Below are 15,972 nucleotides of genomic sequence, written 5' to 3' on the forward strand. Positions count from 1 at the left end.
ATTATCTTCAGATCACCAGAATTATCATAATATCATAAAATATTCTTTTTTCTCTAATTATAATATTATTATCAAGATCTGACAGCTAACTCTTTGTTTTCAAGTTTATGGTCTTCATCTATCAAGAAACAAATTAAAAGGACAAAGAATGTGAAAAGCCAGCTCATAAAAAGCTGAAATGTCTTTCATTACACGGCATATTTTTATATGTCATAAACTTCCGGTTTAGGAAATGCGAAAACAAATACTTCTTTTGACGAACTCCTTGACAAAGTGTTTAAGTATTTTTAGATTTTTTTTAACTGTGGAAGGAAGGAAGGAAGGAAGGGAGTAAGATGGAAAGAAGGAAGGGAGGGAGCCCCAACTCTGTATTATACCTTTTGGGGGGAAGTGAATGAACATTTAATGAGCACAACGTTAAAGGAAGTGAAGCTGGAAACTTCAGCCTGAGTGCAAAGGCTGCATAGCGTACAGTGAGACGGGCCCCCAGAAACGGCCTGAATAATTGCGGGAGGGAGGTGGCCCTTGGTCAGGCTTCACATAGACGGTTCTAGCAGGAAGGGCTTCAGCCTTGTTTCAAAGCGCCCCACGGAGGGCACGTAGGTTCTCTAGGAGTACATTCTCTTTCCAGTACACCTTAAATCTTTCTTGATATAATATGCATGAGGAAATGACAAGAATATAATTTGGAAGTTTTAACACCGGTTGTTATAAGGAAGGCTTCCACTAAAAAAAAAAAAAAAAAAAAAATGCTTAGATGCCAGTTTCAGAAACAATTTTGCCTGCAGCACCTTCTAGCTCAATAATTTAGTGGCAATGACAGTCACAAATGCTGTCAAAAACAGCAGTGAGGTTTAAAAAATAAACAAAAATTCAAACCATAATATCCTGTAGATTTTTAATATGTCCTTTACTGATTTGGCAACCACAACAGACATTGAGGAGAGCCTCCTAGTTAGAAAAAACAAATTAATCCTACCTTTGCAGGTTTTCATACACGTGACTGTCTCTACACCCTCTAAGGCATGTATACGGGGCTTCCTTCTCATCAAATACTATGTCTGTCCTGGTGTTCGTGGTCACAAGAGACCTTTTGTATCATTACTCCCTCGAGTTGCAATTCTGACTAGGAGGCCCGGGCAAACACAAAAGTAACCTGGCAGTTACATCATTCTCTATAAATGAAAAAAGACTGCTATCTAAAAATAATGAAAGGCTCCATTTAAATTAATGTTATTTTTTGTCAAGTGTTCATTTTACTTTGTAATAATGTAGTTCTGATCCAAATAGAGTTCTCATGAGCTTTAAAAAGATCTCTAGAGATTATACGCAGGCCAGTAATTTAATTCTTGAATTTTTATTTCTTGCAATGACATTTAGGGTTCAGTGTGATTTCACATTTTTTGGTGCTGTTGCTGACACCTTATGGAAACTGTTTTATTTGAAAATTCTGACTTGATTTTTAAAACTGTTCAGTTCTTGTTTAGAGGAATCATTATTATTTAAAAAATGGATTTTTTTGTTCCTTAAGGTATGCATCCTCTTGCTGTTGATTTCATAATCCTGTTTGGGTCACTGTGATTAGTTGCTATGGAAATTACCTCCTATGGAAATGATTCCGATGTCATTGTTGTAAGAATATGACTTTTAATGAATAATATCAATAGCAGACATCAACCCTTACTAGAAAAAAGGAAATTTAATTAAAATGTTTTAAAAGGATTAATTCTGAAAATTATTATCATGGCCAACTTTTCTGATATTTTTCAATCGGCCATCTGCTTTTTAAATAAGCATTAAATGAATTTTAAGGTGTTAATCAGCTACTCACTTCCCCAAATTCCAATGTCACAATGGAAATTAGCACCATGCATAGAAAAGTGGAAATAAAGAACATTTCATTTACCTTTTCTCTAAACTAATAAATGTTATGCTTCACTTTATGAGTTAATGTCAACAGGATTTCAGGGCTCATCAAGGAAACAACTTTGAATAGCACATTATAAATCCCCTTTAAAGATGAAGAATTTAATATTCCAAAATTTATCCCAGGAATTTGAAAGGTCAGTGAGTTAACTAGTGAGTTAAACAATAGATGAGAACCAGTGAACCATTAGATGAGAATTCCAGAATGCTAAGAAGAAATTTTCTTGGGTGGATTCTATAATTTGTGGTTTGAATAAAACTTTTGAAACATTCCATTAGTATTAAAATTCTCACAATGAGAATATGGCTCAGATTTAACACATTTTAAGTTACTAGACAGTCTCTCCCCAAAGAAATTTTAATGCCTTCTGAACTGCCTAGTGCTTGCTCACTGCTGGTACTAATTTAGGAATAAATTAACCCTTCCAACAATTAGGATATTGTCTAGAAACTGCCTCTTGCACTCTACTGGGGAAATCACTTACATTCTGAAAATCAGAAGTAAAAGAGAAATCCATTTCTTCATTATAAAACATTTTTTATACCTAATAGCTTATTAATTATTGATGTAAATCACTATCATATTTACCAACATAATTATGTATTACTATATCACCAGTGCTTCTGAATTAAGCCTAACAGTTATAGATTTTCTTAAATGTTTTATACATTAAGGGTTTTCTATACTTGTGCTTGCAACCATGATCGAGGATCCAAAATGTCTTTGATAGATTTCTGCCTCGGAGCTGGCACTGGCTTGGCTTCAAAATTGGTTTTAGTGTCTGTGAGTTCGCCATCAGTTAAATTATTTTTCCTGGCAGGGAGAAGTTTTCGAGGAGCAGCCATTGGTTTCTGTAAGTGATGCATTAGGGTTGATAATTTGGTATCCAAAGGCGAGGCCCAAGATACACTTGTTTTTTCCCAGTTGTCCTTAACCAATTGATCTGTGTTGCTCTGTGTTTTTAAGCTGAATGGAGCTTTATCAGAAGGAGGAAGGGGAGCACGTCTCTTTTTCCCTTTCCCGTCATGTAACTGCTTGCTTGCAGGAGATAACACCTTTTTCTGGATAACCACTTCATGATTACCATCAAAGAGGCTGGCCCAAAGAGGTGGTGAGGGTTCTTCATGCTGACCAATAAGAAACTGTCCATTTGTCTCTTCAAGTTTTTTTTGTATGGTCTCAGTTAAACTTTCAAGTTTTATAGGTGAATCAATGCCTGTAATGATTTTGAGAAGAAAATGCATGGGGAAAATTCAGAAGCTGTGTGCACTTTGAGTCAGTTATTGTTTTCTAAACCAACATCTATAACGGTCATCAAAACACACTGGATAAGCAAGTGATTTGGAGTTGTTTTTCTTTTTCTTTTTTTTAAGCATTTGCTTGTAAAAATAACCCTTCCCCTACCAACAGAACCAAAAACTAAGGAGCTCATTCACTGTGCGCCACACATGCACGCACACGCGTAAATGTTCCTAAATAAACGCGTAAAACTCAGCTTTCAAAGGAGTAGAGTTACATCAGGATTTTTTTTTCAATTCTGTAGATTAAGTACTTATTAAATAACTTTTCTTCTATTCTGATTTCTAGGTTAGAGTGGATTCCCTTTTTATAAAAGCCTGATATGTAAACTGGGACAAATGTAACTGGATTAGTATCCTTTCCTGTAGACTAGCAAAAGTCTCTGTTCATAGAGAAAAAATTCCAAAACCAGAAACCCAAGGAAACATTTTGGTGATAAGGGTTCTGGATGAATTTTTCCTTGGGAAAAATAAGAGAATAGAGATAATGTCTATTAAATGAATCACTGGTATTTTCAAATGTGTAAACCCAAATCTATCATTTTTAATCTAACATTTTAAAGTTAAGTGTAAAGTATATATTGGTGGCAAAACAGACTAGAATTTAGTGTTGACCTGTGTTCACAGCACTGTTCACTCAGGCAATCCTACAAAGATAAATAATTACCCTTCAAAGTGTGGGAAAATGGAATATTAATGAGTCTAGAAATTTAAAATTTTCCAAAGCATTAAACTTAACCAAATTTTTGACCTGAGATGAAAGAACACTTCCATTTACTAGTATTCATTTATCAACATTACTTTAAGACAAATTTAATAAAATACAGAAAAAATTATAGAACGTGATTATATTTTAGAATCTGCAAGTTCACATTTTCAGAATTTTCATCAGCTACTCAGCTAATATTTATTTTCAGTGCACCTTTATTCATTTTGAAGCCTTAACATTTTTGTTTGATCTTAAGCATTCAAACTATGAAAAATGTGTATTCATTAATTTTGTATTAATTCATCTATTAAACATGAGTTCCTCAGTCTATAATCATAGTCTTTTTTCATTCGTTTTGACGGCACCCTGAAAATTTTAGCATTTTAATGTCAATAGAATAAGCTGCTTGAGTATGGACAATGTTGTTTTTGTTACCCCGAAGCTTAGAAAAGACAAACCCCACTTACTCATATCATGGTAGACTGAGGTCGCCTCTTTTGTCAAGAACAAAGGTGGTTTCCGTGGTGACATAATCTCAATTTTCATAAGTTCTTCACAACAATGCTTCCATTGGCCTAAGAAAGACAGAAAAAGGCAGGCTAGTTTAAAACATAAATGTGAAGACGTATACTTCATTTTCAATAGATATCAACATATTTTTTTTTGCTGTGAAAAATAACAGTGGATTTATAAAGCATTGCCTTAAGGAAGCCACAAAAACCTAATACTACCAATGATTTTACAGTCCACGTCAGAGCACAAAAGTAATCTATTTTAAGAATAAGTTCTGTGCACAGATATAAGAAGCTAAGATCTCTAGGCTATTAAATACTGTACTATTTCACTGGCACAGTAATGATCAATAACTGAAATTTCTATTCATGGCAAAAGTTGGCACAAGTTCTCCTCTGTTAAATATTAAATAAAAATACCCAGTATTTAAGACATTTGAAAGGTAAAAATCAACCAAAATATAGTTAGAAATAATGCTTCTCAAAAATGGCTTTAATTTTGAAAATTCTAAGAAATAAGAATTGTTTATTTAACAATTATTTCTTCAAATGATTATGCTTTTCAAAAATCACATAACTAGAAAAATGCTGCATTTTCAGTCAAGTAAAAGGTATATAAAAGCCCATTACAATAAAAACACATTACTCCAAATTCTAACTGGATCTAATTTATTCAGGAAGGACACTTTAAATAAAGCCAGTAGTTACTAGGAATAAAAAGTACTCTTAAATAAGTTGTTTCAATTTTTAAGTTAAAATTTTGAAGTGTGAGCATTAATTTTTCTTTTAATTATGTTTTATTATTTTCATCTTAAAATTCTCAGATTAATCTCTTCTGAGTGGTGGATATAAACAACTTAACCTTTCCATATTTATTGTGCACCTACGCGCTGTGTAACAGCTGTGCTAGAAACCATGCGTCTCTCTGTTCATATTATAAAAGCAGGTTACTGGGGTTCGCTATGCTTATACTCTATCTTACATCTGTAGAAAAGTAAATGTCATACACGTATGTGTCTTTTTGGAATGATTTATGATCTATATTTCTCTTCCTTTTTATTATATTCTCAATATCCAATTTAGTTATTTTCGATAGCTTAAAAATGAAAGACATTTCACGTTTAGTCAAATCATCTATTCATTTCTGTTGTTTTAAATCTAATATACAGCCATGGCTATATGGTAATATGCATAAATTTTAAATCCATCACTTTAAATAGTTAAGAAACATAAAAAACCTTTTAGTGTGTTTTATTACAATGCTAAGTATAGAATATGGCAAAAATTTCAAAGTAGCCCACATAGCATCTCAGAGAGAGAACAAAATCTTGAGTTTGAGGCTTCAAAGGTTGCTCTGCAGAATTTAAATCTAGTAGGATCTGAGATCTGATAACTTATTCCTCCCCTCCACTTCCTTTTTTAGATAAATATATAAAAGCCAGCTTTTCCTTCTTGGGGCAGAAAAAAAATTAAGGTCTTATCTACTGGAAAAATAATGAAATACTTTAAGCTAGCAAACATTTCTCTGCCAAATCTTAGGGAAATTACAAAGTGCCGTATTTTCTCTATATTGATAGATTAAAGCTGTTCATTGTTAAAGTGGTAGGAGAATATTAATCATGTTGAAAACTGGAATATAAAGCCATGTTATCCATGTGTAACTGAAGTCAGAGGTACAAGTGTGGAATGTTCACTGGTCAATTTTACAATGGAAACATTTATTTTACCAGTGAATAAATTAGTATGCAAAGTTATACATGATACCAACATGTTAACATAAAAAAAAGGCCCCAGTATGAAATATTAAATGGCTATGTTGTCTTCACATAAAATCTGTCTACTGGAGGTGTTTACCACAATAATATTTGTTATAATGTTCCCAGTCAAATGATCTGTTATGCTAAGCTGCTTGTGTTGACTCAATATGTATATTATTAAATACTTGAAACAAATTTATCTTTGACCCACCACTCCTACCCCTTTTGATTATCAGAACAGTGTCATTCCTTTTACGTGTTTTTCAGCTCTCAAATATTAAAAATTAGCTATCACATCCCCCTTGGCTTCCAACCTCCACTCTTCATTCGTCTCTGTTCTTCTGCAGGCTTAGTGCCATTAATGTTTTCTTGTGATTTTTAATCTCACTCTTTCAATTTTCTACTCTTACACAGAGTCAAATAATTGAAATTTGCTCTAAATATTAAATTACTCTTAGTTTATTCTGCCTTGAATATCCATCCTCTACTATGTTCTACATATCACATTTCACCTAAGATCACAACAGGCTACACTTACCATGAGGAAGATAAAACATTTAAAGTACAAGTCAATCTTTAGGATTTCCATCTTTGCTTCATATCTTCATACACAATGAATTCTTTTTAAAAAATGTTTATGTATTTATTTTGGGAGAGAGAGCAAGAGAGGGAGGGAGAGAGAGAGAGAGAGAGAGAGAGAGAGAATCCCAGGCAGGCTCCATAGTGTCAGCACAGAGCCTGAAGCCTGATGCGGGGCTTGAACCCACCCATGGAACTGTGAGATCATGACCCGAGCTGAAATCAAGTCAGATGTTCAACTGACTGAGCCATCCAGGTGCCCCATACACAATGTATTGTAAAATGTGAATCTAAAAGAATTTATACTTCAAAAACTAGATAGATTGGCAGTTTTTATCCCAAATCATTAAATACTAAAGAAATAGCCAGATCTAAGAACCTAGTTGTCATCGCTTTCTTATTTCGACAATTGTATCACGAGATTTATATCCCTCCAACTTCCTATTTTAGCATGATAAATTACTTTATGTAATCTGGACAATAAAAACATGAGATCATCTAGTAGTAGTTGATATCCAGACTATAATATTCTGCATTTTTACCTCCTCTTACCCTATTCCTGTTTTTATACACATAAACATTTTTATAGAATCACTTCTAAAAATAATATAGTCTTTGTAAGACAAACTCTCTAAAGCAGAGCATTTAGGAAAGCAGTTAAAATTTCAGATGTGATCAGCAAACGAAAGGAAGTTGTTGTCTTTTAAGTTACACATCTAAGATCAGCTGAAGTTAAAAAAAAAATGTAGTGCATGCTGATAAGCATGGAACAAATATTCAAATGCCTATTGAGTGCCTAGGGATAGTACTTAAGGAAAACAAGTCCTAAAGAACTCCAGAAGGCTATAGAGGGAGTCCTCTAGTTTTCTGCAGTAAACCAGACATCTCTTCAGGCCTCAATTTTCTCAACTTTAGAGCAGAGGGAAATAATTTCTGCCCTGCTGGGCTGTTGTGAGAAATAAATGAAGCCATATGGTATGTTGAAGGTAATCAATACGTTCAGTTCCCTTTTTGCGTCCTCCCCAACCATCACTATAATACTTGACCAGGCCATGGATCACACTGGGGACAGGAGGTATTAACTCTTTTATAAAGTTCCCCAAAATAGCTCATTAAGAAGTCCTAAAATTTCTGTTGGATTATTTCTAGGGGTTGAAGAAATAACTTTGATTGTTTGGAAATGGCTATCCTTTGTAATTCTATAAAAAAGCATTCTAAAGATATAAAATGCTGGTTGAATCTAACAGTAGGCTTAGTTTGACTAGAAATAGCCCTTATCAATAGTTCACATTTACACAAGTGCCCTCCTTAATACCCATCACCCATCTAGCCCATCCCCCATCTCCCTCCCTCCTATCTCAATATATCATTTCAATATTTTCTTGTTGATAAAATTCCTCCTTAACTTGAGAATACTAGATCACATATTTTACATAGTAAAACTCTTGTTATATTACTATCACATTGTTTTTAAAATCATGGGCTGTACTATTGAAGCTGAAAAACCACATGTATGGTTTAAAAAAATTTTTTGGGTGATGTCCAAAATGATATTATAACGAATCTGGAGTTAACAGAAGGTTACATAAAAATGAATTTCCTTCTGAACATTTCAACATTTTAGAATCATCACTAACCTAGAGAAGTGTTTCACTCCTCAAATGGATTGTTATCCCTTTGATTAAACACACTGCTTTAACCAATTAAAACCTAATATTTTGAAAAAATGTGGTCTACTTGTTTTAGGGACCAGAGGAACTTAAAAAGTAACAGGTAGAGATACTAGGAATTCAAAGGTATAATAAACTATAGTTAAAGTCAGGCATTGGGGAAAAGTTGAGAGAAAAAGTGATCAATGCATTGATGATATACTATCATTTTATTCAAGAGCATAAAAAAATTCTTGGTACAAATTATAACATTATAATTTTAATATTTAGATTGCTTTGTGCATCCTTTCATGATACATGAATATAATACTGGCAAATCCAAAAGTTAACTTACTAAGATCAAAAAAATGCTGCCAGAAGGCTTCCATCCATTTCTGGAGATCTTCTCTACTGTCCACTGCAAAAATATGAGTTACAGACTGTCCAGCAACAGGGTTGATAACAGAAAAATTATGAATTTTTTTCTTGGCATCCTTATCCATTGCGCGAATTCTGGTTTCCTAAAAATTAAGACAAAATTAATGTTTTACAAGAGAATGTTTTTGTAATTAACAAATAAGTATTTTACTGCTCACTACCACACTTAGAGCAGATACATTTATAAATCTTGCTGCTGATCATTTAAAATATGGAACTTTGAGAATTTTCAAAATTCAGACTCAGATCACCGAGTTAAAAAATGCTTTGTAGTAAAAATACTGAACAATGTTTCAAAGCATGCTACATATAGAACTTACATTAAATTACATGAGATTAAAACATAACCTGTTTTGATCCTTTTAAGTAGGAGTATGCTGTCTTTTATATACATCTTAAAATTTGCAATAAAACAAGTATGGCATGTCATAACTGTAATGTGAATTATATTAACTACATTTCCAACAGTAATAAAATAAAAGAATCAGTAAAGAATGTTTGTTATTCTAATATTCAGGCATTACATACAGTGTTATCACTTAAAGCAGTAAAACCATAACTTAGTGTTTACTGCAGCAAAGCAGTTAGGTTTTTCCCATTAACATTTATTTCATGTGTAACATTCATTTACAAAGCTCATAGCTAAAGATCCACGAAGTACTATAACCTTCATGATGGTAACAATTATTTTTTTAAATGCTGAATGCAACACTCTACAACAAAGGCAATGGTTTCATTCATGTTGATAGTCTTAAGCTTTTTTTCTGAGTGGTACTAGGTACGACATTATGGTGCTTACTGTGTCTACATGTAGAAAGTCTGTTCCCAAGTGACACAGGCACCACCATGCCACATGACAAGCTAGCAACTACAAGTAGTTTCCAAGGAGTTTTGGGGAAACAATGGGGATTTGGCTGCCTGGATAATGAGTGATATTATTCTAGAGCAGTGCTGTCCTGCACAAGTGAGCCACATCTGGGGTGCCTGGGTGGCTCAGTTGGTTAAGCATCTGACTTTGGCTCAGGTCATGATCTCGTCATGGTTTGTGAGTTCCAGCCCCATGTCGGGCTCTGTGCGGACAGCTCGGCCTGGGGCTTGCTTCGGATTCTATGTCTCCCTGTCTCTCTCTGTCCCTCCCCTGCTCACCCTCTTTGTCTCTTTCTCTCAAAAGTAAATATTAAAAAAATAAATAAATGAGACACATGTGTAATTGAAGATTTTCTAGTATCACATTAGAAGGTAAAATGAAAACTGGTGAAAATAATTATGTAATAATTATTACAATATTTTGAAATAACGTTTTTATGGGCGCCTGGGTGGTTTAGGCAGCTGAGCGTCCAACTCCTGATTTCAGCTCAGGTCATCATGATCTTCCAGTTGGTGGGTTCAAGCCTCAGCACAGAGCCTGCTTGGGATTCTCTCTCCCCCTCTCTCTGCCCCTCCCCCGCTCACACTCTCTGTCTCTCTCTAAATAAATAAACACCTTTTTAAAAACTTAAAAACAATAAAATAAAAGGGGCGCCTGGATGGCTCAGTAGGTTGAGCGTCCAACTTCAGCTCAGGTCACGATCTCGCGGTGACTTCGAGCCCTGCGTCAAGCTCTATGCTGACAGCTCAGAGTGTGCAGCCTGCTTTGAATTCTGTGTCTCCCTCTCTCTCTCTCTCAAAAATAAACATTAAAAAAATAATTAAAAAAATAAAATGTTCTTCTGCAACCCAATGCATCCAAAATATTAATGTGTGATTGAAAAACTTTTTTTTGAGATATTTTACACTTTTTCATTCTAAGTCTCCCAAATCCAGTGTCTATTTTATACTTAAAGCACATCTCCATTTGGACCAGTCACATTATAAGTAACAGCCACTGGTAGCGAGTGTCTACTGTCCTGGGTAGAAGAGTTCTAGAGGAATACGTTTAAACCTACTGTAGTGTGTGCAGAAGAGGATTTAGTTGGCAGTTACAAAAGCTGATTAGGAGTGAGAAGAAATTCCTCACTTCTTTCAGTACTGAGTGAAGAGAAATTGCATGTATTCTCACATACCAAAACTAACATATACATATAATGATGTCTATGGACAGGAGCAAAGACTTACAAAGAAAAGCTATCCATTCCCTGAAGCATGGGAAAATACAGACAGGTGAGCACCATATAAACACTAGTTCCCCCTTATCCTCAGTCTGTGTTTTCTGCAATTTCAGTTGCCCCAGTCAACTGTGGTCCACAAGCAGATGATGCTCCTCCTGACACGTCATCAGGTCAGCAGAGCCTAATGCTTCTACGTCATCATAATGCCTACGTCACCCACCTCACTGCATCTCATCACACAGGCATCCTATGGTCTCACATCCATCACAAGAAGGGTGAGTGTGGCATAATAAGATATTCTGAGAGGCAGAGAGGCCACATTCATGTAACTTTCATTACAGTACATTGTTATAACTATTCTATTCTACTATTAGTTATTGTTGTTAATCTCTCACTGTGCCTAATTTACAAACCAAATTACCACAGGTATGTATGTATGTATGTATGTATGTATGTATGTATAGGAAAACACAGTATATATAGGGTTAGGTACTGTCCACAGTATCAGGCATCCACTGGGGGTCTTGGAACATATGCCCTGCAGTTAAGAAGGGACTACTGTGGATGACAGAAGTTCTTTCCTGAAGGAAGGAATTCTTATCCAAAAATCACATGAGAAAAAAATGTATGCTGCATGAAGTAGCAACCTAACTTTGAAAGTCTGAAGTATCACAAAACATAAGGATTAGTAACCATCTTAGAGACACTGTCATTTTTAAAATGTAGGGGTAAGTGTCTTCAGAGGATTGTAATGGACTTATGGTCAACATTGTAATTTAACATAACGGTCTTTTTACATTCCTATGCCATGGTAATAAACTTTGTGAATTAACTCTTTTGAGCAATTATTTATACAATATAAAAACAAAATGGTACCCTAATTGATATCCTTGCAGGCTGAAAATGCATGTAATCAACCTCTTTAAGTATAACGCTTATTATCACCAGCAGAGAATGACTGAAGCTCCAGAAAGAATCTTTAATATGCTCTCAGTAAGACTTACTGAAGGCTGACTCAGTGGGGGAGGAAGGCAGGAGAACCCTCTATTCTCTCAGTATTAAAAAAAAAAACAATAAAATATGAATTATTCTTGTTGTTGAAATTGTGCTTTTCTCTCCATTCAAATCTATCAGAATACAAATTTCTGACTACCTTTTGTATGTAGGATTAAAATGGATTCAACTTTTAAATATGGAAAGTGTGATTTTTATAGATGAATATGTACATTTTTAATAATACCAAGATATCATTACAAATGAAAATAGCTATGTAGAAAATCTGATGAACTGGATCATTTATATCTTTCTAAGAGAATATAATGCAATGATATATAAATACTGTACACTATACACTCCATTAGCTCTGAGGACCATAAATACCACTAAATTTTTAAAACATGAGAAGCTTTTAAAAGGTGCAAATGAAACGCAGAATAGATCATCTGAATTAACTTCTATATTTTATCACCCCAAATAATTTAACTAATGGGAATTTTTTCAACCAAAAACTGGATGTCAAAGAAAAAGTTATTAAATAAAGTTTCTGATAATGTCAGAAAGTCCATGCAAGCTGTTTTTCATTCTGGGCAAAGTATCAATAAGAGTTCTTAAAACTTCAATGAGGAATGGATTAGAAAACACAAGGTGAATTTTAGGACTGTTATCATTATGGGCTCACATGACGCTTAGATGAGGGCAGTGTCTCCTCTTAGCAGGGTTTGAAAGCAAGAAACAGGCATTTCTGCTCCCACTATTTCTCCCACCTAAAATACTGCCTGGCACTCACTAAGTGATTGAAAAATATATGAAGAATAAATTAATGAGATAAGAGAAGAACAACTCAGATAATGACAGTTTTAGGTTGACATACGAGGATCGCAGAAATAGTCCTAATCCAACACTTTATAGATGAGGAAACTTATGTCCCAAAATAAGTTTTCTATCTAAAATCAGAGTTTCCTGTCTTGCTTTTTGCTAATCCCAAACCATTTAGTTGATTAGGGAGGTTTTACAGTCAAATTTTACTGCTCTGCGGATAAATTTGAGACTTCATTGTGAAATTTTAATCCTTGGCTGGATCTCCTTTTATCAGTCAACACATACTGAATGAGATGGTGGGTACCCAGAGAAGGCCAACTGAAGTCAATAACAGATATAATCTGAGAAGTCAATTTTGTAACAAAATATAATTAACTCTGAAATCAAAGGAAAGTTTCTTTTAGGCTGTTCATTATTTTAAATTAAAACTGTACTTCAACCTCCCTATTTCTGTGGTAATGGAAAATTACTAAATTGGGACTAGATTTATGCACTGTTTCTTACCTTACTTTTGACTATACGATCTTTAAAAAGTCTACTCCGTACCCAGATTATGGGTTCTAAATATTATTTCTTACTAAAAGGAATCAGCTCTTTATAGACATGGCTAATTCTTAGCTTGGGCCAGAAAATATATAGGATAATCCCTGAACTTCTTATCCTACCAAAAATCAAAGATCAATAGGATTGTATCAAAAGGACTCGAGAGCCAAACTGAAGAGGCTTCCAGTAGCCAAAGATGGGACTATCTAAATGTCAATAAGAATCCAATGGTAATGGATTAATGCATGAAATGTCTTTAAACCCATAAATTCTTAATGATATTTAAAAATGAACTCATTTGGGGGTAACTGGATAGCTCAGTCAACTAAGCATCCAACTCTTCATTTCGGCTCAGGTCAGGATCTCACGATTGTGAGATCAAGCCCCATGTCAGGCTCTGTGCTGAGTGTGGAGCCTGCTTGGGATTCTCTTTCACCCTGTCTGTCTCTCTGCCCCTCCCCCCACTCACTCACTTTCTCAAAATTTAAAAACAAAATGGATTCACTTGTCACTTTTGAAGGATGCTAAGGAACCACCTCATTGTTTTGGCAACTAGTTAAATCTTAAAGTCTTTATTCTGTCTTTCCTATAAAAATTGTACCTCAACCAAATGGCTGATAATATAGAGGTATCCCAGCTAATAAATGAAGAAAGAATGTTAAAATACCACCAATTTTCAATCCCTAATGAAATAAAGGATGCGATCAATACTCACCTATGGATGTTAACATTATTAGAAGACCCAGGCAATTGGGGCGCCTGGGTGGCGCAGTCGGTTAAGCATCCGACATCAGCCAGGTCACGATCTCACGGTCCGTGAGTTCGAGCCCCGCATCAGGCTCTGGGCTGATGGCTCAGAGCCTGGAGCCTGTTTCCGATTCTGTGCCTCCCTCTCTCTCTGCCCCTCCCCCGTTCATGCTGTGTCTCTCTCTGTCCCAAAAATACATAAACGTTGAAAAAAAAAAAAATTTAAAAAAAAAAAAAAAAAAAGAAGACCCAGGCAATTAAATGTCTCCCAATAAAAGTACACAATATTTCCTAAGATATATTGTTGCTAACCAATCAACCAACAAACAAAAATCTGATCCAAAAATAGGAGAAAAAAAGACAACTCAAAGATGCAATCAGCAAAATTCAGAGTATGGAAAACTCTGTGGATAAACGACTCAATTTCTTCAATAAATTGTGTGTGTGTGTGTGAGAGAGAGAGAGAGTGTGTGTGCATGAGACCAAGAGACAACTCCAACAGAGTTACAGATTTAAGAGATCAAATCAATTAAATGCAATATATAACAATTATTTTAAAATCCTGATTCAAAAGCTATTTAAAAAATTACAAGGCTGGAAAATTTGAACACTGAATTTTTGATGATATATTGACTATATATATGACTATAAATTTTCGTTAAGTATGATAATTGTAATAATTATAAGTAAAATCATATAGCCTCCAGGATTTGCTTCAAAATAATTTTATGATGGACAATGTACAAGGCTACAGACAGGTTTATTTCTATCATTCTCTTTAAAGATTATCTTTAAATGTCCCCTCCCCAAATTAAAAATAAGCTACAAGTACAAAGAACTAAGTGCCTGCTTTCCTACCTACAATGCTGAGATAATATTATTTCACTCACAGCTTCCTCATGAACATGTTGTTAAGAATAAATGAGTTCTTTGAAAGGTGTTTGGTCTAAAGTCTTGTTAATCAGGAATGAAGACAAAATGTTGCTGACGAAAAACAAGCTTTAGACCTCATACACACTCTAGTAACAAAGAAAGCATACTTTCACAATATTTGGCAAGGAATGTTGGAAATACATAAACCATAACCATAAATCAAACCAAGCAGTAGGAAGGATTAGTATTAGTGTGATATAATTATTTTCAATTTATGTCAATGAAATCAGATGTAAACTCCTAAAGGAAAAGGTTTAAGTAACTATTTTTGCTGTATTTAATAAACGACAATCTAAATAGTTGATAGGATTGAGACATTAAAGGACTAACATAATCAGAAAAAAAATCCCATGTGCTTCATAATAATTTTGCTTGTTAGGGTCCATGACAAACATAATGGTTAAAGCAATTTCAAGATAATTTAACAAAGATCTATCAGACCAAGTAGTAATATTGATTTGGTTAGTACAAATTTTATTATTCATTATTGAAATGATGTACAGTATCTAAATCAAGAAAAAACTTTTGATCTCAAAGACCCACACCACTTTTCCATTCCACTACTCACCCCACTGGCAATGGATAAAACTGGCTAATAAAATGTTTTCTACAATATATAGAAGATTCAATGGCTCTGTTAAGTATCCCTTATTGGGAATGTCTTGCTCAACAACATTAATAGTGAAGTTTTTTGAAGTTGAAGCAATCACTTTGAAGTAAACCATCCTTTCAAATTTGGATTGAAAACAGGAGGGGAATAGCTCAGGCTTTTCTTGCCTTAATGTGACTATTTCCACAGATGGCTCCCTATGAAAATTAATAAACTGACTTAGCTTTACAGGAAATGCCATTTAGAAAAAATTACAGTTAGAGAACAGATCCTGTGATCAAAATAACAGAATTATTGTTTATACACCTTAGCAACTGCAAAATTTATGATTTCACATAATTTTTATAGTAGCATTAAGCAAAATT

The 15,972-nt window shown here is 34.3% G+C and overlaps 1 protein-coding gene across 1 annotated transcript in view; it reads right to left on the reverse strand.

Annotated features, from left to right (window-relative positions):
- Window positions 1-765: 765 nt before the first annotated feature.
- Window positions 766-15,972, reverse strand: part of RTKN2 (rhotekin 2) — a 72,549-nt gene continuing 57,342 nt past the window's right edge. The window contains exons 10-12 of the mRNA XM_047072825.1: window positions 8,787-8,952; window positions 4,402-4,509; window positions 766-3,143 (exon numbers count right to left, since the gene is read on the reverse strand). Coding sequence (XP_046928781.1) covers window positions 2,608-3,143; window positions 4,402-4,509; window positions 8,787-8,952 — 810 coding nt within the window. The 3' untranslated portion in view covers window positions 766-2,607. The remainder of the gene's footprint in view (window positions 3,144-4,401; window positions 4,510-8,786; window positions 8,953-15,972) is intronic.

Source organism: Lynx rufus, unplaced genomic scaffold (genome assembly GCF_022079265.1).
Source record: "Lynx rufus isolate CCGP_SWC_20201006 ecotype Redwood Valley unplaced genomic scaffold, mLynRuf1.p SCAF_11, whole genome shotgun sequence".
NCBI classification, from domain to species: Eukaryota; Metazoa; Chordata; class Mammalia; order Carnivora; family Felidae; genus Lynx; species Lynx rufus.